The following is a 25,644-nucleotide window of genomic DNA, read 5'->3' as shown; positions in this document are numbered from 1 at the left end:
GTTGTCTAGCAGTAGCCTTTTTGAGACTGTAATTTCCTTTAAAAAGAGTTTTCATGGAAGAAACTAAAAATTGTACTTGAGATGAAACAACATTTTCTCATACTGGTTTTCAACTAAAACAAGGGGAATAAGTATAAATGATTGTGATGATACATCTCAGGTCACTTTTTATTAAGCAAATTATTCACTTCATGGTTAAAAATACACATTTCCCTTTTCTTTGATAAACAGAAAATCAGGCTTTTAAAGCTACATCTAATAATTGTAACTCTTCTAATGTTTTCTTCCTTGTCTCCTTTTCATCAGAGATGCTATTGAAAGCAACATGGATTTTATGGGGTTAATTATAATGCAAAACAAGTTAAAGCAAGAAACCCCTGCTGTACTTGAAGATTTGCATAAAGCCAACATTCGCACTGTCATGGTTACAGGTTAGCATGTAAACATTCATACTCAAATGATAAAAAACCATCCCTTTTTGATCTTCTTTTAATTATAGTGTATGAAGTCAAATAGTGTCAGTAGGCTGGGATTACACTGTTTGTAGCAAGGGGGAAGTTTAGAAACTTGTTCAAGTTGCTTTGGTAAGTCAGAGATCAGAAACCAGAAGAGGCTTTAGTTCTGCTTCGTAGCTTCCTCTCCCTAGGTCCGTGCACAAGCTACTTTATACTGAATTGAAGGGTGAAAACCTTTAGAGGTCTTTCAGATCAGACTAAGGGAAAGTCCTGATCTAATTTTATGACTGATCCTCCTTTGAGCAGGAGGTTGAACTAGATGTCCTGACAGTCCTTACCATTTTGATTTATATGATGAAAAGCCACTTTGTATTGGATTTTTTGGGGGAGAATGAGTTATGTCCCCGTAGGTGTGCAAAGCGTCTGTGCTCAGTGTTCCACACAATACATGTGTTTGCTTTTTAAATCACAGGTATTGCAGCTTTGAAATGTTGTGCTAGGCTAGCAATACAACTCTGTGTTTGCATTTTCTGTGGCTGTTTAAAAAGCAGTGTTTTAAATGGCCACATGTTTTCTGCCTGACTTTCCCCATATACTAAGATTTGATTAGTAAGAGATCTTTATGGCTCAAAGCAGCACATGAAGTTTATAGAGGAGGGGTTTACTGAGCTAGGCTTTGGATGTTGTCTTGTAGGCTTGGTTTGTCCTCAGGTTGCCCCCTGGTACATTAGGCAGTCCTGCTCCTAGTTCTAAACCGGCTTTGTTAGCTTTTCTCTTACGTGGAATATCAGTGTATGATATTGATTATTTTCTAACTGAAACCCTCTTAAATGCAATTGTTTAACAGGGGATAACATGTTAACTGCTATCTCTGTGGCCAGAGACTGTGGAATGATTCTACCTCAGGATAAGGTCATTATTGCTGAAGCACTACCTCCAAAGGATGGGCAGGCTGCCAGGATCAACTGGCATTATGCAGATACCCTCGCAAAATGCACTAGTTCATCACCAGCCATAAACTCAGAGGTAACATGACCATTATTATGCCCTTAGAGTGTAAGCAGTTAGTTTTACTGTTGAGTTGCTTTTTATGTTATTCTGTTAAATAGTAAATCTGCTGTTAAGGTCAAATCAGAAGAGATGTATGTTAACTTTCAGATCTTCAAATACCAAAGAGCAGTAAAGCAGCAGGGAGAGTAGTTTTTCAACTGTAATATGACATTGGACATTTTAGTTGTCCAGAAGACAGGTTTTTTTCCCAACATTTCAATTTGTTAAGACTACTCTAGCTGCTTGTAGTTGAAACATTAAACCACATTTTCTTATTGCTAAGTAAATGTTTTCATTGTATGACGTTTTCTTTCAAGTAATATTCATAGAAACCTCCTCTTGTGTGGGATCTCTAGGAATACTCCTGAGTTGTAGTTTGAAATGACAAGGTATCTGTGTAAATACATTACAGCTGGAGTATTAAACTACTTTTGATAGGATATTCCAGTTAAATTGGTCCATGAAAGCCTTGAGGATCTCCAGATGACAAAATACCATTTTGCAATGAATGGGAAGTCATTTGCAGTGATTTTGGAGCATTTTCAGGACCTGGTACCCAAGGTGAGCATTTTACTTGAGTGTGGGCACTTTTGATGGTGAGCAGACTTTGCCCTGTGAGATTAAGAAATCTTCTGTCTTCCAGCTTGTGTTACACGGCACTGTGTTTGCCCGCATGGCGCCTGATCAGAAAACTCAGTTGGTGGAAGCTTTACAAAATGTAGAGTAAGTATTTGCTTAAGCATAGAAAGTGGGAGGGTTGACAGCGTTTGGTGTGATAGGAGACAAAAGTTGTGCATGCTGCTAGCTGTTCTGCCAGGAGAAAAAGGTTGGGCTAACAGAACTAACAGAACTTCCTTGTGTTGGTAAATCAGCCTGTTAGCCGAGCAGGAATGAGAGTAGTACCATCTGCTGGCTAGTTGGGAAAGTTTCATGCTGTTCATTAAGTTTTAAATGAGGAATATGTTCATAAACTGACTAACATTTTGTAAATGCAGTTGCTTGGTTTAATAAACAAACCCATCAAATGTCTTCTGTGTATTACAGAAGTATTATCGGGATGACTTCCGTTCACATTGGTCAGTATGTGACTGTGTTGGTGTTGGGCCTTGCAGTTCTGAAGTGTCTTTGCCTAGAGCAAAGATGCTTTAGACCACCTCGGGATGATAGAGGGCTAATTAAGCCATTATTGGTTTGACTGGCCTGCCGTAGTCGTGTTACTTTTCTGTCTACTTCCTTATATTTATAATGACAACAGTAGTTGTTTTCAGCATTAATGATTGCCCACTGTTATGCAAACCCTGAATAACTCACAATAATATAGAAGTATTTAATGAAATAAGCTAAAGGTATCATGGTTAGGAAATGCTGATGTCTGTTTGGTTTTTACAGTTACTATGTGGGCATGTGTGGAGATGGAGCGAATGACTGTGGCGTAAGTATATTTTCATTTTCCAAACAATTCAGTTAAACTGTACAGCTGAAAGCAAGTTTTATAATGGTCTCTATTTCAATGTTAACTGGCAGGCACTGAAGAGGGCACATGGTGGTATATCTCTGTCTGAACTTGAGGCTTCTGTGGCATCACCATTCACTTCCAGGACACCCAGTATTTCCTGTGTGCCAAAGCTGATCAGGTAATGCCACTTACTGTGAACTTAAATGCGTCTGTGTAACTCATTTTGCATGCCCTATATTAGTGTATGTTTGCTGTAGGAGGCCAGTTTGAATTAAAGAACAAGCCACGCATTTTTAGTGGTTCTGTTTCTTTACTGAAAGTACTCTGAGCAAAGGCTTGCCATAGCGTGATTTAATATTTTGTTATAAACTCCTTTGTCCATGTAAAGTTAATATTTCAGAGCATGAGTGAGCTTCTACACATTAGTCTTTAATTTTATGTCTTAGTGACTACACTAGTTTCCATAAAGGCTGTGTGTAATTGCAGCAGTAAAATTCTTCAGATAATTGCTCAGCACTAGACAAAGTAGAACACTAATTTTCTAAATAGAGTTTGACCAATTTTTGACTTTAGAATTGGAAGTTAGGTAATGATTTCAGATAAAGGTCAGCCAAAGAAAAACCTAGAAGTCTGTGTGGAACTAATGAAGTAATGCATTATCAGAAACGTTTCTGAAATCAGCAACTCTGTGGCTGACTGCATGTTCATTCAGTCCATGTAGTAAACTAATGCTTCATAAATGCTTTTGCAAACAAACCTTTTTAAAACCTTAATTTTAAAACCTCTGTTGGAAAACCATATGAAGTCCAAACAAGACTGAGGTAAGGTGGTGGCTCAGTTCAGAAGACGTGTTCACAACTTTGATGTTGATGGGAGTGTACTTACTGTTCTGACTCCAATTTCTCTGTATTTCTGCAACCTAATGTCCCTCAAAGGGTTTGCTGGTGTGTTTAATTGCAGCTAACATTTTGCTGGACAGAACTTAACTGCTTGCACAGAAAGCTTTGTAGTTACATGATTGCATCTGTTTTGACAGGGAAGGCCGTGCTGCTTTAATAACTTCCTTCTGTGTGTTTAAATTCATGGCATTATACAGCATTATCCAGTACATCAGTGTTACTCTGCTATATTCTGTAAGTATTCTCTAAGTGCTTAAGCAGTGTCAGCATAATTCAGAGATTTGAAATTGATAGATACTTCATACAAATTGTTGCAGGTCTCTTTGAGTACAACACATGCATTCTAAAACTATATTTGGACTAAAAGTATTGTTAGTATTTTGAGGTTTTTTGTATTAACTGTACAAAGTATATTGTAGTGTTTATATATAGGAAAGAAATTGCAAGTATTGAATTAGGAAGGGGGAAAAGTGAAATAGAGTATTTCCTGTTAATATGATTGGATTCAGAATATAGCATGTGGTAGAAATCCTGTATTTTAATTGTATTCTGGGTAAATTAAAGGTACAGGGTACTAAGGGACCTTTGAGGTGGAAATTTTGACAGCTACATGACTACATAGTAATGTTATGATGTTTAGAGAACTGCAAGCCTAAGTTATTGTTTCTTTGTAAGATTCACTAATATGATTACAAACAAATTGCAATTACAAATAACTTCTGCATCTTGAAAAGGAAATTGGTTCATACCTTGATAGTTCAGGAATTGTTCTGTGGATTTCCTGCAGGTAAAGGAAGCCAGTTTGACAGGAGACTGTCTTGTTTACAGAGTGAAATTTAAAGAATTAAGGCTGTAAGAGTGTCACTGTAAATTTTTCTGGGGGTGAAGCAGTTACCAATATTTCACTTGTGATTTCTCTCTAGATCCTGAGCAATTTGGGAGACTTCCAGTTTCTCTTCATTGATTTAGCAATCATTTTGGTGGTTGTCTTCACTAGTAAGTATTGTGCTGAATTACCATTGCTGGCTTCTGTGAACCAGTTTTTGCTTGATCAGATTTTTTTCAATATCTAATTACATGTTTGAGTGAGCACTGTGACATATAGTGAAGATGTTACGACTACTACAGTATATGCATTAAAAAAACCCAAACCACCACTGTATACTGAACTAGATTAATCAGAAATTTGTGAAATGTCCTCATACAAGAAGTAGGTTGTGGGCATGATCTTAGAGAAGTAATTCTTCACAGTACAGGAAGTCATTAATCTTTACTGATATGATGAAGCTGTTTTTGGAATCAAGCCAGGAGATGTTCCAATATCATCTTTCTCAAAAGTTTAGATTTCTTGCATTTTTAGTTGAACTGCTGTCCACAAAATGTTAGAGTATTACCTAGTGAAGCATTTGATTGCACGTATGAGCCTTGCACTCAGTTCACTGGCTAACAGTAGAATTCCATTTTCAAGTTCAATAGAAATCTATTCTTTGAAGCAATGGCAGCCCAAAAGTGAGGAGATGAGTTGTAAGTCCTTGTGTCAGACAAAGGGAATTTGGCCAGACACTACTAATTCCTTAAGTCTCATGGCTGCTATTGTCCCCTGCTATGCTGTGCTGCTGGGGAACCAGCCTGTAGAAGGCACTGTGGCATTATTCTAGGCCTGCATGATCTTTTCAAGGTGGTTTCACGTTTGCAGTTCTGGACTAATTTTTGAAATGATGTCATGAGCAAGCCATTCTAATTCCACAGAATGTGAACAGAGTAACTCTTGAAAACCATAATGATGTCATTTGTTTTTCATTCTCTTTACAGTGAGTCTGAACCCTGCTTGGACAGAACTTGTTGCCCGAAGGCCTCCGTCAGGTCTTATCTCAGGTCCACTTCTGTGTTCCGTTTTGTCTCAGATCATCATCTGCCTTGCTTTCCAAACCATTGGGTTCTTTTGGGTCAAACAGCAGTCCTGGTATGAACCTTGGACAGAGGACTCTGAGTAAGTGTTTCAGTGGCTCTGAAGGATACAGTAGTGATTGGAAAGCTATAAGCAATAGTTGCTCTCCCTCGCCCCACTTTGGGGACTTTGTAAATAAAGCTTCTCTGTGGCAGCTTGTTAGTCTACTGATTTTTTTGTGAAAAGCATACTGATAACATGGGAGTTGCCCAGTGGCCGAAAAGCAAAATTGTGTCCGAGCCATACAGCAGGGTCTAAAGACTCCTCAACTTTGAGACTGTTGAGACAGAAATTTGAAATTAATGGTTCAGATCTATTTTAACTCTTTTATATTATAAAGCTTTATTTTCCTGTTAGAGTTACCGTAAATCAAGTTTATATTTTTGAAAATGAAGAGGTATTTTAATGTTTTTTTTTTAAGATAGCAATGTTTTCTTACCCGTCTTTAAAGTCTGTCTATGGTAATAGTTCTAAACAGTTAATGTAGCAAATATACAAGCTGGCAGCATGAAAGAACTCGAAGCTCTGAATTTACAAAAATTGCTGCCTCCCTGCCACAGTTTTGAGTCTCACTACCTGTAATATGTTCTCAGGGATGAGCTTTTTTTGCCACTGTTGCAATTTGTTCTGTCATTTTACCTTTGTAAGTAAGTAGGCTTTTTTGCATCTTTTCCATAACTCAGTATTTAACTTTTTTTTATATTGTAGTGCATGTAATGTACTGGACATCATGAACAACAGCTCTGCACGCCATGGGAATGAGACTCTTCATGATGAACATTACATTAAAAATTACGAAAACACAACTTTGTTTTTTATATCCAGCTTTCAGTACCTCATAGTGGCAATTGTCTTTTCTAAAGGAAAGCCCTTCAGACAACCATGCTACAAAAATTGTAAGTCCTTTCTTGTATATACAGTTCCAAATAAAACTCTCAAGTGACTGTGCTCTTGTTTACAATTCTGTTTTGACACTTCATTAGCAGTAGTGTTGCTAAGAGAATATAATGCGGTTATCCTCTGATAATCAGAGCTAGAAATAGGGAAATATTAAACTGTAGGGAGGAATTTGTGTTAATACTTGCTTTCTTTGTAGTAATATATGTGTATATACGTTTCAACTCCACAAGTGAGCCAGGGAGAGAGTGAGGCCTTCTGTCTCTTTATGGGCTATCGAAATGACTAGTATATTGCCAAAATCTGCCTGGAAGGGGTTTAGAGGGAGAAAAGAGGTTATTTCCAGGAAGTAATGAACCCATGATAAATGGAAAAACTGCCTAAAACTCTGATTGTGGGATGGTCCAATTCAAATATTTTTTTTTCTTCTTTTACAGTTCTGTTTGTTATATCTGTGATAGTTCTTTATGTCTTCATATTTTTCATCATGTTGCATCCTGTAGAACCTATTGACGCATTTCTTGAGGTAAGAGCCTGCTTCCTAGGATAACTGGCTGCTTTTGGGACGAGCGTGACTCCTTTAGAGCTGTAACTTCACATCACTGGGTGGGGAAGGGAGAATTTATAACTCTGAGCCTGTTGTGAATGTGTGTTTACTTGACATGTGATTTACTAACCCCTGGCAACTTCTTTTCTCAGCTCGTGTGTGTGCCAAATGAGTGGCGCCTAAAAATTCTCAGCATCGTTATCATCAATGCAATTGTATCTGTGCTGGTGGAGGTAAGAAATTTAAATGGAGGAAATGCTTCTCTGCTAAGTGTGCATGTATATCTTTTGTTTAGAAGATCTCTCTTCACAGTTTGCCAGTGTAAGTGGCTGCTGTGTGTATATATCTAAAAATGGCTTTGTAGGCTAGATTTAAGGTGTCAAGGTTTTCTGTGTTAAAAGCATAATTTTAAAACCTTTTTTTGTTAATTAGAAAAAAGGGGGAGAGGAGCTGAAAGACTTAAGAGTTCAACTATTTCATAGAAAAATATTAATTTCGTAGAAAATTATTTCATTTATTTGCTGTGTTACTTCAGAATAATAACATACTAAAGGATTATATAAAATCCTTAGGGCAACCCACCTTCATTCATTTAGATCATACACATAGCTTATTATTCAGAATAATGCATATCTGTGTAACTTGTTCATCTGATATGATCAAAATTCAGAAGTAGAGATATTCATGCAGATCTCCTTTTTCCATCCCCAAGCTTGTCCAAAGCCAGTCACTCTGGATGTTGAGCTCTTCTGCTGTAATTCAGTAGTGTACAGAAACATGCCCTACCCTTCATCCAGGACCCCATTGTTGTTTCCAAGAATCAAAGTTTGACAGATAAATATTCAAGAGAAGTCTGGATTCCCAGTCAGTCATTTATTCCTGTGTTTAGTTCTTCTCCCTGTTACACTGATGTGTCATTTCCAACCTGAATACGTTTGGGTTTTGGTTGCAGTCATTAGTCACTTTCTTCCCTGCAAGATGACAAAGGCTTCCAACAATATCTAGTGCTTGCACACTACAATTACCTGTTTTTATTGTATAATATTTTCTGCAGTTTCTAGTCAGTGCTTCCATTACTGTGTGAGGGATTGCTGTCAAGGTAACCAGCATACTGTTTGCTTGGATCATATAATTTTGACCTTTGAAGAGTACTACAGCATTAATATTCTTTCCAATTGACACTTTTTTCCCCTTTTATTTGTTAAGTTAAATCAAACAAAGGTTTTTTTGGATATTGAATCAAAATTATCATGGCTTTGTCTTTAAAATGTTGTTCCAAATAGAATTTGCAATATATGCTATTATGTTGCTGCCTATTGGAACATATTTCTCAGTGTTTTCATGTGACAGGTGACACCTTGTCTTTTCCAAAACATGGCAGTAGTTATTAATTTTCTTGGCCTTTTTCTTGTTAACAAGTTTATCCACTCCTACAGCCCCTGTGCCTTTCTTACATTGTCCTGTAGCTACTCTAACCCTGCTTGTGATGTTTTCCTTTATGCCTTTTCATTCTTTCATTTTTCTTTATTAGTAAACTCTCAGTAGTTTTCTTTTTTTTTTTTTGTCCTCCTTCTTACTTGTGAAAAGTTAAATTTTATGTATATTGCTGTCTTTGCCACTGAAACAAAAGTTATTCTGAAGCTGCAGAAGCATGGCTTTTTTTATCTTCTAGTAGATTTAGAACAAGCCTCCTAAATAGAAATATCTTTTCCTATTCAATTTCAGTTTTCAATGCAGTGATGAATATTACTGAGAGAAGTAAACTTACCTTCTGCTGAAAAATTCGTTTGTTCTCTAGATGATCTTTCTAACTTCTATAGAACCTGGTGTTGTTTCTGTTCTGGAAGTGTAAGGGCTCCAGTAGAAAGTCTGTACAGTGTGTCAATCCATGTATCAGCACGTGCCTCTTGAGGACAAATCGTTCTCCTCTGGTTTAAATAAATGTTCTTAAGGTTCCACTCCTCAGCCTTGTTGGTTGCCACATCAATCTGTAAACTTGTGAATTTCTACTAAGCATCACGTAACCAATGTAATTATTGCAGAGTGTTTGCTTTCACCCAGTATTTGAAACCACATCCCACTCTTTTTCCTATGCAGGTCTGGGTTAGCATCTTTCAATTTTAATCACTTAACTCATAACTGAACTCGTGGGGTGATTTGTAACATATCCTTTTTTAAACAGACTTGCCTATTTATCTTGTTGCTGGTACTTTAGTAATAAAATAGAAGTACCTAGAGTTTTCTTGACATGAAGCGTTTGAGCTGTTATGCTTTGTCTTAAAATCAGTTTCTTCCACTTTCACTGTTAGTTGAATGCTTTGTTTAGGCAGATGAGTTGTCTTATTGTACAGCACGTGTCCAACAGAAGTATTGTCTCGTGATTCTCAAATCCCAAGCCTTGTTTTACGATACACACTTCACCTTCCATAACTTCAGTCCACTTCTTGAACTGCATTTGCTCAACTCCAGCAGTATTACTCAGGCTCCCTGGAGCTTTTTCATGTGCCAGCTCACTGGGTCCTGTGTGTTGTGTAGAAATCGCAGGTGGTTTCATTCCTTCACTCCCAGTATAGCTCATTGTCTTTCCTTGTGTGCCTGGCTGGCTGTGCTCCCTACACTTTTCACTACAGACTTAGGTGGGTACCACAAGTCATATTCTGAGTGTCTGGGAGAGGCCACTGGTGACATCTCCTTCCATCTCTTAACAAGGTACTCTGTGTATATATATCACCTAGAGTTTGTTCTGCTGAGACTAATCCCTTAGTAATTGCCTCTTTAAGTGTCTCAGATTGTATCTATCCTCTTTGGTCACACTTGCCAGTTTCACACTTTTGTGTCACACTACAGTCATATCTAGTTTCTTCATTGCTTCTACAACAGGAACAGTTTCTAATTGTGGTTGTCCCAAACATGTTTTCTGAAATGCTCTGTAAAGCCTTGCTCCTTCCATGTGGGTGCCAGACTAGGTTCACAAAGTATGCAGATTTTTTCTACCAGATGACAGAAAATATTGCACAACAAAGGCAGATCCTAGCAGCTGTTCCTCCTTACCCCTGATGCCTGGTGTAGACATATTTTAACCAGACTGGCTTCAAAAATGAACATCTAACAAGCTGAAGATTTGTTGGCAAATGCTTTATAAAAGCACTGTCAAATTCTGGTATATTACAAAATCGTAAGCACTATAAAATCTGTTATAAAAGTCTGGGTAATCAGCTCCCCATTTTCATTGGCAGAGGTTAGTCAGATGTTAGAAATGGAATCTATCCCAGGATCAGAGTTGTAGGCTCAAGGCTATGGAAAGTACAGGTTCACACCTGTGTTGTCAGATTTGCTTGAAGCTCTTGATTCTGCCCATGCAGCTGGATGAGAATAACCGAATGTACCGAACATACTGTTCAAGTTCTGCCCTCTTAAAATCTGGAATGACGCCTACTGAATTCCTTCTTTCCCGCTGGTGTCTCAGCTTTGCCACCTCACTGCAGCTTTTCTGGGAATGTCACTGCTTTTAAAACAGACTACGAACAAAGCATAGCTCCAGCATGAAGTACACAGTAATGGTTTATGGGGAAACTGCTTTAAACACTCATGTCTGTGATGTTTCACAGGTTTTTTAGAGTATTGAAACACATTAAGAGTGTGTATTTGTATGGTTTTTACCATATGTTTTTTACCAAAAGTTTTGATCATTGTTGCTATTGATTTAAAGTACATGTTCATATTCTTAAATCTCACGCGAGCACTTTAAGAATGAAAATGTTTATCACGTTAAGTACCAACGAGTAGTGCAGACTCTCCATTTTGCTTGGCACTGAATTAGTTATGCCTAACACACTATTTCAGGTTTTATTTGTAATGTGCACACTAACAACAAATGATCATTAGTTTCTTTAATTCTTCCCGCTCGCTGTAATGTCTCACAGAATGTCCTCCTTGATATGATCCTTTGGAAGGTTGTGTTCAATCGAGACAAACAAGGAGAATATCGCCTCACCATACCCCAGCCGCCCCAGGTTGGAGACGAGTATTTTGCTGTCATCATTTGAGTGCATGTGGATTAATTTGATTTTGTCTCTTAATGATCTATAAGTGTCTGTTGCCTTATCTTAAGATTAAGTCTGCTTAAATTAGATTTCTGTTACTAGAGTATTAAAAGTAAAGGCTTCTGGGTTTATATTTTTCTCCTTAATGACGCTTACAGTTTAGTCTGTGTACAAGAACTGTGAAGCAAACCTAGAGGGTTGCTTTTAAGACTTTTCTCACTTTATCTTCAGTTTGCCCATTAGCAGATTTTATTTGCGTTGTCACAAATTAGTGTGCTAGGACTGGGAACATCTTGATTTGTTTGAAGCAATTAAATTGAATTAAAATTAATTTGGTTTAGAGCTTTAGATCATTGTCTGAGAGCAGTAACTGCTAGCATATACAAATGAAACAAAACAAGATGGGAAATGAAAGTACATTATTACTACTTCAGGTGGTTTAGGAGACTGAAAGATTTTTCAGGTGACCATGAATTTTGCTCTGGTCTGCCTCTCTGCTCTTAATTCATGAAGGAAATCTATGTGAATCCCATAAAAACTACCTTTACTTTAAGCCTGTTGGCTTATTACTTTTGTCTGATTGTACATTTGTGCTTGCTAGAATTACAGTGGTTTATTTCTCAGCACTAAATTTTATTTAATGTATTCAGATTTACATTTGTCCTTTTGAGGCTGTTGAAGAACAAATTGCTTTATGTTCACTGAAGAATGGAAACTGCGCTTAAGGCTCATGTTCACAAATTGATAGAAATTTAGCATGATGAAAACTATAGAATGTACCTCCATTAAAATGTCAGCCCTGCAGTCTGTAGGTGCTCTCTGAGACATGAGAGGGGTTCACTCTCAGGAATGAGGAATGGTGTTTCTCCTCCCCAACTGACTGAGTTACATACATTTAAGACTGGGAGAGGAAAAATAGGAAGGAAGACTTAAGTTCAGTAATTTGTGTAATTTAATACCTGCAGTGCTTGAGTTTCAGAGTATCAGCAAGTTAAATTCTGCTACTTTTGGCTGGCTGGCTGCTTTCTGTTTAAAAATTCATTGCTGAAGAAGTGTTTTGAGACTCTGGGAATTTGCTTTTTCTAGACCAAACTTCTGTTCTCCAGTAGTAAAATCATTTAATGTTCCCTGTTCTACCTGTGATTATTGAAACTGTTATAAAGTATGCATAAAAGCTGTTGGTGGTCTTAGATATTATGATAATGCAGAATACTTGTTTTTTCTTAATGCTTTTTAAATGTCATGGCTACCATACTGTAGAAGAGATGACACAAAAGAAGAGTTTCTGTACTACAGGTCCAATGTGACAATGAAATAGTAAATTAGAGACTGAAATAAGTGTTTTTCTTTTAGTGATTTACTGCATTGTTAGTTGTTCGGTTTTTTTTTCCTACTGTAATCCAATTTTCAAATCTGTTCACTTCTGCAGGAGGCTGGGGACCGTTGTGGAGTCTGTTTCCTCTCTTCCCTGTTTGGCTGTAGAGAGAAGACACCGAAAGCGAAGTATATGCACCTAGCTCAGGAACTGCTGTTTGATCCAGAATGGCCACCAAAACCCAGGACAACAACAGAAGCAAAAGTACCATCCCAAGAAAATGGTTCATATCAAATCATCACTGTAACATAGCAGTGGATCTTGGTGGCATGTATTTTTAGTAGTATGCAGAAGAATGTAATTTTAAGGCTTTATTTGAAATTGCAGTGTGCTAAATGTCAAATTCTAATGCAGATATTTCCAACTGTTTTGTCTCTCTGAATACAAAATTCAGAGTCAGACATCTTATGGCTATACATTTTAAAAATGTAGGTTACCTGAGGCAGAACAAAAATGATTGTGTTTCCTTCCACCTTCTTTCAAATTTCATTGTTCCTAAATGAGATGCATTTGAAGGTTTAAACTGCAGGGCAGTTAAAACAGATTCACATTATTTGCCTGAAGTATCTTAATCATTGTTATAACCTGCTTACCTGGGCATGTGTTCATGTAAACCCTATGATATAATGGTTTCATGGTTGTACTAGAGGTGCTTTGTCATGCTTTTGTTTTTTTGGTGTTTGTTTTTTGTTTGGTTGGTTTTTTGTTGTTGGGTTGCTTTTTTAATCCTGATTGAAGAAAAGCTTTGTGCCTCAGAATGGTTCTAAAGTTTAGGTGTGTGTACCTCTAAGTTTGTCCCCACTATTAAGGAGTGTTTCCAGGTGTAATGTTTGGGTTTTTAAGTTCAGTTCTTTAGTCTGCCACAGCAGAATTCAGAATGCTGTAGAAGTAATATGCTCTGTCCTTAAGAAGAAAGCATACTGCTTTCAAGTGGGTTCTTGACTGTTCTAGCTAACCCCAAGGAAGGGCTTAGGTGGCCTCTAGAGGAGGAGGCATTTGGCTACACCCTAAAGTTTTTGGAGAAGGAAGGCTGGAGAATCTAAATACTTTCTTCTATGTCATGTTTTATTACATTTAGCTATGCATTTTTCCTTAGACCTTCCTTTTTCTAGCAGAAGGGTTGGATTATCCCTTTGTGGACCATGTTTTATTTGTAAATCTCAAGATAATGTTCCTATATACCTTGAAGTAGTAAGGCCAGAGTTACTGCTGCAGGGGAAATGGGAGTAGGGGGGAGGTGGATTTTCACGTGCCCACGCCTGGGATTTGTGCACATTAAGAACATGGGCACTTCAAAGAGTCTGCCAGTGTCTTCAGTGCTATATGTAGCTGAATGAAAGAAAATTAAAAGAAAATTGAGCTAAAATCTGTCTTGCTGCAGAACTATAAGGCTTAAGCGGATTTTATTTATTTAAAAAAAAAAAAGAAAAGAAAAGAAAAGCTTGCATCACCACTAATGCTGCTTAAGCACTTGGGGTAGCCGTGCATCATTTTGCCATGAGGCAGTATCAGAACACAAGACCACTAGAAAAATAGGTCTGCAAAGATGTAGAGGCAGGCATCGTTTTCACTTACAAGGCTTAAAACTTTTGGTTTGTTTTTTTTTTTTTTTAAACCACAAATTACTTTTCCAAACCATCAACAAACTTCGTAAATGTTTAGAAAAGTCTTCTTTAGTGTCTTTGGGAAGATGATAAATATTGAGTCTTGATCATCTGTTTTGACCAGATGCAACTGACTGGTCCAGACACCACCAAGCTTTGGGAGGGGATCTGCAATCTGAAGAAGTCACAATTCTGTAGAGGTCCTTTAGAGAAGGAAGTCAGGTTCTTTAGAGTAGTCATGGAATGAGGGCTCCAGACTCACTGGCTGGCTGGGATTGTTTTGAAATGTGTGTATTCTGATGATGTAATTTGAGGTTTTGATGTTAGGGATTTTTTTTCCTTGGGTTGTCTTGTTGTTTTTTGGATTTTTTTTTTTAAATTCCCGTGGAGACAATTCCATTCCAGCCTTGTTTTAATGAGTGGAATTTTTCAGATAAGGCCTAATTCCCTTGTGCTGTTCTGTAAGGCAGTATGGACAGTGTCCCTGCTGCTCTTAGAATCATTAAGGTTGGAAAAGACCTTTAAGATCATCAAGTCCAGCTGTAAACCATGTTATCATCAGTTGTCAATCATGTTATATGGTTTCTGCAGTGTTGAACTGTGCCAACAGGGAATTTAAAAGTGGTGCTAAATGGTTTGGAAGACCTTTTCCTAGAACTTGGAGGTTGAAGTTATTAGAACTTGCTCCTCAGAAATAGTATGCATATGGTGTACTATCTCCAGTCCAGCTGTCAACTCTTCCTGATTTTTTTGTTGTTGTTGTTTGTTTTTGAGGAGTGGAGCGGGAGTAAAGGGGAAGTGGTTTTCTTAGCATTCATTCAACAGGACAATGTTCTTATTATCCTGGCTTCTTAAGGTCGTAAACCTTGAACAACATTGGTAGCTTTTAAGGGGTCTGCTATTGTGGACTTGGATAAACTTATTAGTCATGAACTTGAGTCATTTGACTAATTTCTGCCGATGTTGATTTTACAAAATCTTTGTAGCATGGAATAACTGATGAAGAATAACTCTTAGCTGCATAACTAGTATTCAGATTTAAAGAAAAATAATATTTTAGTTCAAAAATGTTGTGAAGCTATGCATCTTAGACCTGGGAGCTGTGACTTACCCTTAAACGCATAAGCTTCTGCTTTCCATTTCATTGACCATTTTAGATTTGCTGTTCCATGAGAAGTCAAAGAAAATATTTGTGTCTTTCCCTTTTATATGCTTTTGCTTAATACTTTCTCTAATCTGATAATTTCTCTCGGCTTATTTGGTTTCTGAAGGTAGTTTCCAGTCTTATTCTAGTTTATTAGACTTACCAGAAAGTGAGGAAGAAACAGCTTGTTAAGGTAGGCTTATCTTCAGAGAACATTTTAGGGAACTCTGACTAAAACTGAAATTGCCAAGTGTCTCTCAATTGAGTGACTAATGGGTCATGAGCACAGTAAACTTGAATATTTTGCAAATGGGAGCTGTTTTCCTCAAGGTCTGTGTTCAGGGTTGGTAAATGTTCCTGAGGTTGCATGCTTGAGCTCTGACGCTTGGTCAAAAATAATAAACCAGCTTTTCTGAGAATCCTTCTTGTTGTTGCAAGTTCAGCCACAAAATAAGCTTTTGCATTTTCTGCAATTATTGGGATTTATGCCTTCCTGCCCAAGAGCTGAGTTTGACCACCTATAATTTTTCTCATTTTGAGCAGTTTAGTTTTTCTGGTTTTCAGAAATGCAGCAAACTAGATCTGCACTAGTGTATTCAGTTTCTGTTTTGAAGTAAGATGAAATTCATTTTGTAGTGAAAAAATCTCTTCTAGTGTTCATCTTGGAAGCCTAAATTCAGGTGAACAGACCAATTTAGTGAGCTCCACTAGATACTGGGTAGACATTTTCTTCCTGCTGTATATTTTGGCCTTATGTTGAGGAGTTTGATTTATTATTAAATTATTTGTGTATGCAGACTTTAATCTGTACGTATTTTATTTTGATGTTTTAGGATTTGTAAATATTACTGATTTTTAAATATTATTTATGCACATACTTAAAGGACTGGTCTATCCAGAAGAGCAATTGCTAAATAATAAATGTTACTTTTTAGAAATAAATTGCAAGATCATGAAATTGTATATCCCTCAGGGTTATTTTTAAAGGTTTTTTTTTTCTTTTCCCTTCAGATTCAATTAGCAGTAACTCTAGTTTCATGTACTATAGAACTAAATCTACTGTAAAAAGAAAGTGCTGCAAATAATGCTTGAGTTGAAGCAGCTAAAACACCCACAGAACTGACTGTCCATATTCATCGTAACTTCAAATTGGAAACTCTTACTGTTGCACTTTTTAAAAGTTGTTGGATTTTTAATTCTATTTATTTTTTTTCTTTCTTCATGAAGATTGTGCTGAACGGTCATCCCAAATTGGGTAAATAATCCTGTACTGTATATGTATATACAGTATAATACTAAGCAGATGTGGAGTCCTTTTTATGCTGCAAATTTTTAACGCTTATGTTGGTCATCGCAAAATGAGAGAGCTCAAGTCCTGTAGGATTTCTCCCATGAAATTCTGAATTGTAAACTTAGGTTTTTGTATGTCTAAGGGAAAGCTGTGGGTTTTTGACAATTTTTAGAGTCTTGAATATGTTAATTTTATACAGTAAAGCTTCAGGTTTTTAAAACTATTTTCAACAAACTGCAGCTTGTTTAATAATTATGCCAATCAGAAACTACTCAGTTTGTCATGAATTCCTCAAGCCTAACACAAATTAAAATGTTCATCATTACAGCACTCTCTAGAAGCTCAGCTTCCTTTTTATTTTTAGATCTGAAATGATACTACATCTTTGTATTTAAAATATGTATTGCTGCTCTAGAATGGTACCCTGTTGTCAAGAGGCATACATAAATAACTGTACAATAGAATTGTAAATAGACTTGTAAATCATTTTTGTGACTGAAGCTCTTTGAAAATAAAATTAAAATGAACAGATATTTTAACTCCTTTCATTAGTTTCATGAAATTGTTTTTAATTATTCTGTATAGACCTAAAGCTCATTGAAGAGCAGAGACTTATTCCCACTGAAGTCATGGGTATCTTGATCAGCACCTCTGTATTTTTGAAGGTGGGGGTGGAGAAGTTTGCATGCTGTGTGTCAGTGTTCTGCAGTGGGATCATACTGACCATAGTTTTTACCTGGTGGTTTATAAGAGCTGTTTTAAAGCCAGACCTTGTCCATGTGATAGCAACTTGTTTCCACCTTCCGTTGTTCAGATGTTCCTTCTGTTCTTTGACACGCGGGAGGTGATCTTGAAAATACTCTTGGGCGAATGCTCCTGGTTGTGAGCTGTCACTGTTGTCATGGTCATCTTCAGAAAAATCACATGGAAATGAAGAAATCTTTTCCATTTTTGGGCTCACCTTCCATTAAAACATTCATTGGCAGAGCACATTATTTTAAACTTGAAGACAAGATACTTGAAATAGCTGGTCACTTAATAACAGAAACTTAATCTTTCAATTTCAAGCTACTGTTTTTGAAACTTAGCTTTTTGAAACTTCACTTTTTTCTTTCAGAATCTTTCAGGCTCTAGGTTTTGTTGTCCTGTCACTCCAGAAGACTTTGAGTTAAAACCAGAAACCAAATGTGTCGACCTTGGAATGCTTAGCCAGAGCATTAAGTAAAAAAAAATTAATTCCTTACTGAAATTTCTTTGACTCCAATCCTGCAAGAAAGTAAGTCAGAGCAGCTTTGTGAAAGTACAATCGCTTGGTTGTTTAAAGTGGGTGTGTCCACTCCTTTAAAACCTAATGCACCTGTGTAGCAGACTGTGGTGAACCTGTCTAACAAATTTGAAATTTCTGATCACAGTTTGCATGGAAATGTAGATTTCTGACTTCACCAGGTTTGCATTGGGTTGACTGAAGCCCATACTCCAATATCACTCTCAAAAGAAGCTACAAGTGGGTTTTGTGCTGTTGTGCATGTGACTTAAAACTTTCTCCTGTTCTGTGAGTGGCCTCAAATTGTACTTTTGGAGTTTCATACAACCTATGGAAGTTGGTTGCTTGCATAAGTAATTGTAGGCAAAAATCTGCTCTGAAGCTTAAAATATTCTTTGGCCTTTCCCAGTAGTTGGGCAAATATGGGTAAAAGTGTTATCTAGAGGATGCGTTTTGCTGGTTTACTTCCCATTTAAAGCGCAGAGTCATGGTGAAGCCTGATTGCCTGCTATGCTCCCAGTAAGTTCCTCTAAAAAGCAGATAAGTTTCTAAGGTACAGCTCAAAATTCCTTTCTCATGCTTCTGTGAGTTTAGGAACTTGGAAGAAAGTAAAAAAGGTAAGCACCCACTGTAAGTGATACCTGTGCTCAGTGTTTTGTGAAACTAAATTCAAAACTGATTTGAGACTTTTAATATAGTAACAGTATTCATGTGTTGCTTCTGGCATCCTTTTGTAGTCTTGAGAAACATTAAGGGCGTGGCAGAAGGGGAAAGAGGCTGTAGATCAGAATGTGGTAAATGACCAGCCAGGTTGGTGCCCTTTCTGGAATGCCAGGTGTCTCACGTGAGGGTTTGAGAAAATTCTCATACACGGGAACGTATAGTTATGACCTTTATTGTGGATATTACTGTATTCTGTACTGTTAAAATCTTCAGTTATGGAAATTTAAATATTTCTTCAAAAAACACCATCAGCAGCTCTCGATGTTTGAGACCCATAGGATTATCCAGTTGTTGTGCCAGTCACACACGTGTGTGGCCTTCATCTCTTGCAAAGAATTTCAACCATTTCATTGTTTGTTTGTAAAAACAAGCACTTTCTGCACTTCTGAGCTCTAACCTTGTCTTGTTGTATACTCCTACCTTTTGTTATGAGACCAGGAAAACAGACATCAAGTGTTATCCTGTTTCTTATTTTACAGACTCTGGCCTGTATTCATGCCCTCTGAGGGACCTGCATTTCCAGTCTATAGCATAACTTTTCAGGGTTTTTTTTCCCCTGTTTCGTTCTCTGTATCCTTACTTCTCTTGTCTCACTGAATTTTGTAGTACTGCTGTGGTCTTGGATTGAGTTGGTGCAGGTTGAGATGCCAGTCAGAGCTTGAAACAGAAATTTCTTAGTCTGTTTCTGCATGGAGGGTGCCACTCATGGGGGATTGTCTGGGTTACAAGTTTACTGAGGTAGAAGTATCACTGGTTTCTGAGAGAGAGTCAGTTTGGAGAGTGCAGATTACTAGGAGGGTGAGATTCTCTGAAAGATTCTTGTTTGACATGGAAAAAGACCTTTGGAAGAGTGACATCTTGTGCTCTCTTTGTGATGCACGTCTCATTCAGTGAGCTGTAAGATCTTGTTTTGTGGCACTGTGTTGCTGGTAGTTGATACCACTGGATGCCCTGTCCTTCCCTTCCCGAGGAAGGGATGCAGATTTTACCAGACCTCAGTACTCTGAACCTAAACAAAATTTTTTTAAGTTTGTTTTTTTCTTTTTAAACACTCCCTTTTGACTTTTTTTTTTTTAATGCAGCAGCTGGTTTGGATCTGCAGCTGTTTCGGGTCTGTATGGTATGGTATGTTCTTGTCAGCAGTTCAGGTGCATGAGAAGCTCTGCTGTTCCTTTGACTTAAATGATGGGAGTTGTACCCATGTCTGTCTTGGAGTTGGTATGAGAGACCTTCATCCTTGCCCCTGGAAAAGAGTATGTTGGGATGAAGTCCTCCTCTCACACAGTGTTCCTGATGCAGAAGACAGCTATTCCAGTTATGTCTGTGGAAGTTGTCTAGCTATTCCAGCTGTCCCAGCTGCTGTTTATCCTGCTGCTCAGCCAGGTGTTTGACATCCAGGTTTATGATGCACTTGGACTTCTTGATTTCACTAAGGAAGTATTTCTAGACTGTGGATTTCTGTTTAAGTTGCTCTTTTAAATATTACCGTTTATAGCTACAATGATTGCTTTCCTGTTCCTTTTTTTGTTTGGAAATCTATACAACTTTCCAACTTTGTGGTATGTTTCATGCAGATCTACCTGTATTGCTACAACTTTCTATCTAACTTTGTGGCACTTTTTTCCTCTCATTTCACTGTATTTTTAATACCAGGGATAACTTGGTGTTGCATTAAGCTGTTGAAATGAGACTTATTGGTTATCAGAGGCTCACTACTGTCCTGTGCCACGTGGGCTCTTCTGTGTTATTTAAGGCTATGTCAAAAATAGCCTGTTGCTTCTTGTGTGTTCTTGGGCTGTTCCAAGAAGCGATCTCTTGAAAATGCTGAGACATGATTTAACTGAACTGTGCTGTTCTGCTTTTTGCCACTTAAAATATAGGATGCCCTTTTTACCTCCATTATCTGTTTTTGCAGGCTAAACTTTATTTTTAAACCTCAGATAGCCCACAATAGAAAAATACTGTGGGTGCAGGACCTTTTGATAATTTTTTAGAAAGATTTTCTGCATGCAATTTAGTATAATGAACTAAACCTTGTCTAGTGGAAGGTGTCCCTCCCACTCCATGGTTGGAACTAGATGATCCTTAAGGTCCCTTCCAACCCAAACCATTCTGTGATTTTGTAATGCTTTTCTGTTCAAATAAATACATATCTTATGACTACTTAGAGTTTCATCATGGTTTTTATATGCTTTCTTTATACTTGACTAGTACAAACATAAACAAGGAATACTTGATTTACAAAAGACCTTTATCTGTACCTCTCAGTGTAAGCTGAGCAGCTTATAAATATTTGCAGTAACAGAGATTTTGAAGTTTGCTTTCAAGCCAAGAGAAATTTTGCACACATTTGCAGGTTTTATGATATAATCACACATCTTTGTGAGCTGCTAAGTTATTAACTACTTGTGATCAAATCCTGACTCTCTCTTATCTCTTGTAACAGCTAATGTTTCTGGCACTTCAACAAGGATGTTGGTGTTCCGTTTGTCACTGATGATCAAGCTTTTCTTCCAGTTGGATGCATCGGTTTGTCCTGAGAAGTGTGACTGCTCTTCAAAAAATGCAGTTCATTGCTCGGGTCCCCACATAAAAGACCTGGAATCTTTAAATCTGCCTTGCAACATGACACAAATCCACATAACGAACACTAATGTGCCGTACTTGCAGGATGTTTTTTCTAGGATGGTGGAACTGCAGCATCTCATCTTGTCTTCAAACAACATCTCTCTGGTTTCACCAATGGCTTTTAAAGGCTTGAGAAATCTAAAAATCCTCAAACTGCTAGATAATAAGCTTGTTGAGCTTCCTCCAGAAGTGTTTGATGACATGGTGCAGCTTCAACAATTGATCATCGAAAGTAACAGGTTGAAATCCATCGAGGAAAATCTGTTTGACAAACTAGCTAGTTTGGAGGAACTTTACTTGAACAAAAACCAACTAACAGCACTTCCTAGTGACGTGCTGAAGAATCTTACCAAACTCAAAGTACTGAACTTGTCAAGAAATTACTTAGCAGCACTGCCTAGAAATATATTCAGTGCATTAGCCAGGCTTGAGAAGCTGATGCTGTATTTTAACAGGCTGTCTTCAATAGAGTCTGGTATGTTTGATAACCTGATGGAGCTGCAGGAACTCTTCCTGCATTGCAATAACATCCAGTCCATCGCCCCTGATGCATTTCATCGTCTTCACAAACTGAGGCGCCTGACGCTCTCCAGAAACAAGATTGAGCTTTTGCCTTCTGGGCTTTTTTTGCACTTGCATGACCTGTGTAAACTGACCTTATACAGGAACCCACTGAAGTCTCTTCCAGAAATACTGTTTGGAGAAATGAGGCATCTTGGTAGCCTGTGGCTGTATCACACAAAGCTCTCAACGATACCAGATTTTGTGTTCAGTAACTTGACAAATTTAGAGCTTCTTGTGCTGAGTTTTAATCCAGAGCTTACGGTTCTTCCTAGGAATGTGTTCAGTGGCCTGAATGAACTGCGAGGCCTTTCTCTGCATACAAACAATATTTCCAGTTTGCCAGAGGGCATATTTCTGAGCCTTCAGAAACTGCAGAACGTTTCCCTCTTTGATACAAGGCTTGAGGTTCTTCCTAGAGACCTCTTTCATAATCTCAAGCACCTCCAGAAGGTTTACCTGAATAGTACTAAGCTGCAGTCTCTTCCTGCAGACTTCTTTGCCGCTTTACCTGAGCTGCAAGAAGTTGTTCTTGACGACAACCCTTGGAAATGTGATTGCCAAATTCTTGGCTTCCGAGAGTGGCTCCGAAAGAGCACGGAGATAGTTAAAGATGTGCCATCTCTAATGTGCCACAGCCCACTGGCACTGCAGAATATTTCTCTTGTGGCTCTAACCATCGATGGCCCGAAGTGCCTGCCAAGCACAGCCATTACATATCAGACGCTCAGCTCAACTTATTCCCAGACCTCGACGTCTCCTGTGACGGAGCACTTAAGATCATCTTGGGAGATTTCTGTAACAGCAGTGTTTGACATGGAAAGCAGCACAATTCCTCCTGAGACTCCAGGTTTTACCTACTCCCATGTTGAAGATGTTGGACAGCCTGGGTTTCGTTTCTCAGATGTTCCAATACAAACTTCTCCCAGCGTCATAGCACGAACTGACAATGTCAGAGGAACAGATTTAACTACTCTTGTCTGGTGGGATGAGTTGCCAGCCCACAGGAGTGCTAAAACTTATTTTAATACCAGAATTGCTTATTGCCAGCTATTCTTGTGCCTTCACAGTTTGATTTTAGCACTCCAGAGTGTAACCATTGTGCTCAGTCTCTATGTGATGGGTAAAACCAGGCAACTCTTGCACTCCAGAAATACTCCTGCTCAGCCTGTAGTTCTGATAAGATTTTTAAGAAGATAGAGCATACTAACCCAAGAGAGGATTAGAAGCGTTGCCTTGGATGCAATTTAAGCAATTGATACTCGATTCAGATCTGGATTACAAATCTTCATAGCAAGGATCATAAAGACCTTGGCTTTACAGCATAATGAAAATGTGCTTTTATGTACATCACACTTTTTGCCAGAAGTGGCTGTAATCACTGTACATTGCTACAGCATCTGGTGCAGGAACCCAGAGGGAGAGCTGAAAGTGCCTGTGGTCACCTCTACACGTCCTCTGTGGGTTTCCTGCTTTGGCCCTCAGCCCTGTGCCTGCTCACACTGCTCCAGTGGAGTGGCATTAACATAGGGAGCTCTACACAGGAACATGGCTTTAACTGTGCTTTAGAGAGTGCCCAAAGTACTCCAAATGCTATTATGCCTTACACTGCCTGTTTTGTCTCCTTATTGAGAAAACAAATGGTATTTTTGGGAGGAGATGCTGGGAAGGACCTTTTAACAATGGGAGTGTGGGTGGAATGGTATGGTTGCAAGTGTCTTAGCTTTTGTTCTCTGTCCTCAGCCCCTTTCCAGGATGTGGCATTAGGAAGGGGTACCATTTAAAGCTAACAGCAGAGGAAGATGGTGAGATAGGAAGTATAATCTTGATGTATTTTATTGTTTGACTGGGGAGGGGGAGAGTTGGAAACTTTGTAAAGTTACTACAGCTCTGAATTTGAAGTAAACACTTTCATCCTTAAACTTTGGCCAGTGGTCTGAAAAAGCAAGGTATTACTGGCTGTGTGATGCAGGGAATCTTGAAACCAGAATAACAGGCAGATGCCCAGAACTGAGACTGGGCTTCACAGCAATGTATTAGATTGGAGCTGGTCTTGACTGAGGTGGGAGAGAAAGGCATGGTCTCTCCTGGGGTGGCTAGCCAAACAGGCATGCAGCCAAGCAGCAGGGAGCCTGCCTGAACTGAGGGCCCTGAAGTGTCACCACCATTGTGAAGTTGACTGGGAACGTACAGAAGTCCATCAGCTTGGAGTGTGCAGTAGCATTTTCAGTCTGGCTATTTTTTACCTTATTACATAGTGCTACTCCCTGACTTCCAGGCCTTTCAAGTGTTGATATGCGAAGGCAACTACAAGGCAATAATGTGGGTTTTGCTCTTTATACCAAAATGCTTATTATTATTTGAATTATATAAATATATTAGTTTGTAAGTAGACCGATAGCTGTCCGACTGCCTGTGCTTTGGTAGCTCTTGGATTTAACTATTACCTTTTAATTATGTGACTTAGCTTGTTTTTAAAAGCTCTGATGTTGTGCTTGAAAACCTTTGGATGTGGTTCCCCAGCTCCTTGGGCCAGAGAGCCTGTACTCCACGAGTCCTTTTGTAGTTGTACTGACTTTCTAACTATTGAGGGCATTTCTGGATGGCCTTAAAATGGCACAATACAGACCTGAGGTGAAGAAAGCTTGCATTTGCTGCAGATTTGTGGCTGCAGATTTCTGTGTGTTACTCTAGGCAGTGAGAATAAAGTATTACTGCTTTGTTTCAGGGCATTCTGCTGCTGGGTTTGAATACCTCTTCCAGGCTGTGAAAGGAGACAATGTGACTCTGTGGTGTGAAATGACCATTGTCTTGCTGTGAGGTTTAACAAAATTTAGTAAGCCTGGCTAAATGGGAGTTAGAGCCATCTCTAAAGAAGCAGAAATGCCAGTCACTACAGCTGGTGCAAAGCAAACTGTGACTGGATTCAGAAAACAGATGCTCCAGAATTTTTATTGCAATACATTTGAGAGAAGCACAAAACTAAGAGGAAGCTCTCTTGGTGGTGGCTCTGGGTGGTTGCATGCTAGTGTTTAAAAGGAGACAGTTGTTACAAATTTAGGTTCTTGTTGGACAGCTGTAATGACCACTTAGTGTTGTGCCAGCTCCAGCGCTGTCATATGGTGCCACGCAGGCATCTGCTTCCAGCAGCAGGAGATCAGTATAATCAGGACTAGCAAGAAAATGGTTCTACAAGCCATGCTGGTGATCATTCTCCTTGGAGAAGGAAATGTTCTGGCTCCAGGCATGCACAGTATCTGATTTCTAAGGAAAAGCACCCCTTTGCTCGCCATGTGGGTGTCTGACACCCTGATGTCTGACCTCGGGGAGGGCAGTGGGGCAGCACCAGCTGCTGTTTTTCTGAACCCTCCTCTGGCCACCCCAGCCCTGCAGAAGGGCCAGCTGGGCCCCCATGCTGCTCCTTGGCTCCCACATGAAGTCACTGATCTCTGGCTCTGGCACGTGGGGGCTCTGGCAGGCGGCTGCATACAGGCAAGTGCTAAGAGGAGGATGATTCCTCTTCACATGCTGTCATCGGGCTTTCCCCATGCTTGAGCCAGACGGGGAAGTGAAGTCATCAGGCAACAAAGGGCTGGAGCAATGAGAGCCTGGGGTGTTTTACTAACTCTTCCTCTGAGGTGTCCTGTTTTGAGTGCCTGTGATTCATTGTCTCTTGCCCAACAGAGCTCAACCCTTCCTGCAAAATTCCCTGGCCTGAAAAATCCAAGGATATCCTTATTTATACTCCATCTCTGTTTT

At 38.7% G+C, this 25,644-nt stretch overlaps 2 protein-coding genes across 6 annotated transcripts in view; both read left to right on the top strand.

Moving 5' to 3' along the window:
• ATP13A3 (ATPase 13A3) overlaps window positions 1-17,902 on the top strand; it is a 59,021-nt gene extending 41,119 nt beyond the window's left edge. For 2 of the 4 annotated variants that reach the window (XM_032697621.1, XM_032697620.1), the window contains 14 exons: window positions 307-431; window positions 1,303-1,481; window positions 1,944-2,066; window positions 2,149-2,228; window positions 2,895-2,937; window positions 3,030-3,139; window positions 3,998-4,094; window positions 4,784-4,856; window positions 5,673-5,850; window positions 6,517-6,704; window positions 7,143-7,231; window positions 7,405-7,485; window positions 11,176-11,265; window positions 12,725-17,257. In XM_032697621.1, coding sequence (XP_032553512.1) covers window positions 307-431; window positions 1,303-1,481; window positions 1,944-2,066; window positions 2,149-2,228; window positions 2,895-2,937; window positions 3,030-3,139; window positions 3,998-4,094; window positions 4,784-4,856; window positions 5,673-5,850; window positions 6,517-6,704; window positions 7,143-7,231; window positions 7,405-7,485; window positions 11,176-11,265; window positions 12,725-12,922 — 1,654 coding nt within the window. In that variant the 3' untranslated portion in view covers window positions 12,923-17,257. Of the gene's footprint in view, window positions 1-306; window positions 432-1,302; window positions 1,482-1,943; window positions 2,067-2,148; window positions 2,229-2,894; window positions 2,938-3,029; window positions 3,140-3,997; window positions 4,095-4,783; window positions 4,857-5,672; window positions 5,851-6,516; window positions 6,705-7,142; window positions 7,232-7,404; window positions 7,486-11,175; window positions 11,266-12,724; window positions 17,258-17,826 lie in introns of those variants that run through there. The other 2 variants (XM_032697622.1, XM_032697623.1) reach the window with 2 other exon arrangements.
• LOC116791532 (platelet glycoprotein V-like) lies at window positions 17,889-24,479 on the top strand. 2 transcript variants are annotated; one of them, XM_032697625.1, is made up of 2 exons: window positions 17,889-17,985; window positions 21,143-24,479. In XM_032697625.1, exon 2 carries the CDS (start codon window positions 21,169-21,171, stop codon window positions 23,083-23,085), a length of 1,917 nt encoding a protein of 638 aa, XP_032553516.1. In that variant the 5' UTR covers window positions 17,889-17,985; window positions 21,143-21,168; the 3' UTR covers window positions 23,086-24,479. The 2 variants fall into 2 exon arrangements, with proteins under 2 accessions (XP_032553516.1, XP_032553515.1); XM_032697624.1 differs by lacking the exon at window positions 17,889-17,985 and adding an exon at window positions 17,998-18,590.
• Window positions 24,480-25,644: the final 1,165 nt, after the last annotated feature.

The sequence above is a fragment of the Chiroxiphia lanceolata genome, chromosome 10 (genome assembly GCF_009829145.1).
Source record: "Chiroxiphia lanceolata isolate bChiLan1 chromosome 10, bChiLan1.pri, whole genome shotgun sequence".
NCBI classification, from domain to species: Eukaryota; Metazoa; Chordata; class Aves; order Passeriformes; family Pipridae; genus Chiroxiphia; species Chiroxiphia lanceolata.
The sequence above is the reverse complement of the archived record's forward strand: the minus strand, read 5'-3'. Positions and strand labels throughout refer to the sequence as shown.

Coding starts and splice junctions, on each gene's coding strand:
- LOC116791532 (XM_032697625.1), top strand. CDS start 21,169: ATGTTGGTGTTCCGTTTGTCACTGATGATCAAGCTTTTCTTCCAGTTG.